At 48.1% G+C, this 2540-nt stretch overlaps 1 protein-coding gene across 1 annotated transcript; it reads right to left on the bottom strand.

Annotated features, from left to right (window-relative positions):
- Positions 1 to 373: 373 nt before the first annotated feature.
- LOC135830468 (neural cell adhesion molecule 1-like) lies at positions 374 to 2498 on the bottom strand. The gene is made up of 2 exons (XM_065342716.1): positions 2008 to 2498; positions 374 to 1536 (listed from the first exon to the last, which is right to left on the bottom strand). The coding sequence occupies exons 1-2, from the start codon at positions 2495 to 2497 to the stop codon at positions 1199 to 1201; spliced, it is 828 nt and encodes a 275-aa protein (XP_065198788.1). The 5' UTR covers position 2498; the 3' UTR covers positions 374 to 1198.
- Positions 2499 to 2540: the final 42 nt, after the last annotated feature.

The following is a 2540-nucleotide window of genomic DNA, read 5'->3' as shown; positions in this document are numbered from 1 at the left end:
TAATCTGTCATAGACCACCCTTTTCAGGTGATCTACGGATATCTCCCCTCGTTTGAGGGGATTATGGCTCATAATCCCCTCCAAACGAGGGGATCTCATATCCACAGGATATCCTGTGGATCCCCTCGGACGGTGGGTCGGACCCAGTCCTTCTACCAGCATAACCAAGAGAGCTTTGGGGATTTATAATCCCCTCGGAACCGTGCAATATCCTATACATACAGTTTGTGTATGATAGTGGCTACACATACATGTAACCTCCACAGCAGTAAACATGCATTGATGGCCTACAAGTTCAGTGGTCCGGTGATGACCTGACCAACCGGCGAAATGCTCTAGATCAAACACTACAGACAGGACACGCCGATGATAGTTTTCTCGAGAAAAGACATGATCATTGTGACATTTTAGTTTTTCCCAGTGAACTTGACGTGACTGATGCACACTGTGTATGTATTAGTTAGTGGGATTGATGTCAAGAAGTGATAACACTGAAGGCTATCTGCGGCTTAGCTCAGCAGCCAGCATCTCAACTTTAATTTGGTGATAGAATAATAGCGCTCATGGTTGAATTGTGAAAGTATAGCAGATACACGATTGCGTTTCCAAGGTGATTCCGTTGTGAGGTGGGCGTCAAGAATATATGATTTGCGCACGACTACAATTGAAAAGACATGATAAACAAAGCGGGTGTGAAGAAAAAGCACAATTGAAATGGTATAGCGGCATATACCGCCTATACTCTCATGTTATTCCCAATGATGCTCATTTCAGCTTGATGAAAAGGCTGATATGGACTTGGTAAGCGCATGATGCTCATTTCAGCTTGATGAAAAGGCTGATATGGACTTGGTAAGCGCCACTTGTATAGAGACAATAGTTGCTTTTCATTTTCTTATTAGAGACAATACGCAGAAGACAAGGATATTCGATAGGTATCTTCATCTTGCAGGACGGTCTCAATACTGCAGAAGTGATTTCTAAATGCATGATTGCAATGATAAAATGATTCAGTTTGCTCATCATCACATGACACACGCTAGCTCTCAAGTTCTCTCATTGCTCTCTCAAGTTCCGCACCGAAATGCCGTGATCAAAATAGTGTTGCAATAATGCATGCTTGAAGTCTCGAACGCCCGTTCAGGCAATTTGATAGGTCTATGACTAACCGCACGGGCGCTGATTGTGATATAGTGTTCTATCTCTGCGTGTTCAGGGCGAGCTCTCCAGATGCCGATGTCCAGCCACTGAGATTTGACGCTATGCATCTGTAGCGGCCCACATCGTTAATCGAAACTGAAGATATTACCAGCTCGCTGACAACTGTGAGTAGGCCGTTGCCGTCGTGTGGATTCTGCAGCTGACGATGGCGCAGTCTGAGTGGCTGCGATGACAGGTTCTGGCCGAGGAACTCCCAGTTGATCTCCAGCAGGTTACTGCCAACGGCACTGCACGTCAGCGTTACGCTGCCACCGGGCCTGGCTTTGCGGTTACGGGGCGCCTTGATGATAATGGGAGATTCCATGTTGGGCTGGCCTGCATTCGAACACACACAAGCATGAGAGAGTTACCCAACAGAGACAAGCACACGCACGACGAGCTACTGCCTGAAAAGCATGGCCAAATTCTAAGCACAACATTGGAGAAGCTCTGCAGATGATGGTTTATGAAAGACCTCTCAAATGGAGTCCAGGATAAGCTGCATACAGTATCATGCTAGTGGTGTAAGCTGAACCATATGAACACCGATGTTTAGCTGCACCATATGATCACCGATGTTTAGCTGGACCTGCAATACCAGGTATGCACGCTCTCGCATACACTTGGAGCTCTAGCTCATACTCTGGAAATGGGTTCTTGGGAGGCATAATTGCAGCCCTGGCTGTCATACTAAATCAATCACGAAGGCAACTGAGGGCAACCAAGGTGAGATCCTACGCCACTATAAGCTGTATGGATCTTACATGTGTGCACTGGTGGACTGGCAGTAACAAAGAGCAAACTCACCAACAATGGAGACCTGAACACTGATGTTCCTCTTGCCCAGCGGGTTCTCAGCCATGCACACGAAGTGACCAGCGTCAACCTGCGACGTGTGTCGTATCACCAGGGATCCGTCGGACAGATATGAGTAGCGTGGATTGCCGCCGTCGATAACGGCGCCGTCCCTCGCCCACCGGATCTGCGGCTTCGGGTAGCCGCGTATCTTGCAAGCGACGATGGATGTTTTCCCGCTGACAAGCACCCGCCTTCGGTACATCTCTCTCAGGGGACGCGGCGGAGCTGCAAGAGAACAATCACAAAAAGCGAGGAGGCGGAAATAGGAGGTTGCAGTCTCTGTGAATAGGCGCATAGTAACGTTACTGTACTCAGCAATGACAAGACCTGGACTTGCTCCAATATGTACATGTCTGCAAGCACGCGTTATCCATGCAAGCACACATGTACATGTACACCGGAACCACTCCATCTTGTATTTGGCTTGAGGGCATTCCATGTCAAACACTGCCTAGATGCTGGTACCTGCCAACTGCTGCATG

The sequence above is a fragment of the Sycon ciliatum genome, unplaced genomic scaffold, assembly GCF_964019385.1.
Source record: "Sycon ciliatum unplaced genomic scaffold, ocSycCili1.1 SCAFFOLD_2661, whole genome shotgun sequence".
Classification (NCBI taxonomy): Eukaryota; Metazoa; Porifera; class Calcarea; order Leucosolenida; family Sycettidae; genus Sycon; species Sycon ciliatum.
The sequence above is the reverse complement of the archived record's forward strand: the minus strand, read 5'-3'. Positions and strand labels throughout refer to the sequence as shown.

Excerpts from the sequence above, each read along its gene's own strand:
- LOC135830468 (XM_065342716.1), bottom strand. The coding sequence starts at position 2,497 with ATGGAATGCCCTCAAGCCAAATACAAGATGGAGTGGTTCCGGTGTACA. Across the intron at positions 1,537-2,007 it reads TGTTCAGGTCTCCATTGTTG|GCCAGCCCAACATGGAATCT; the intron begins GTGAGTTTGCTC and ends GTTCGAATGCAG.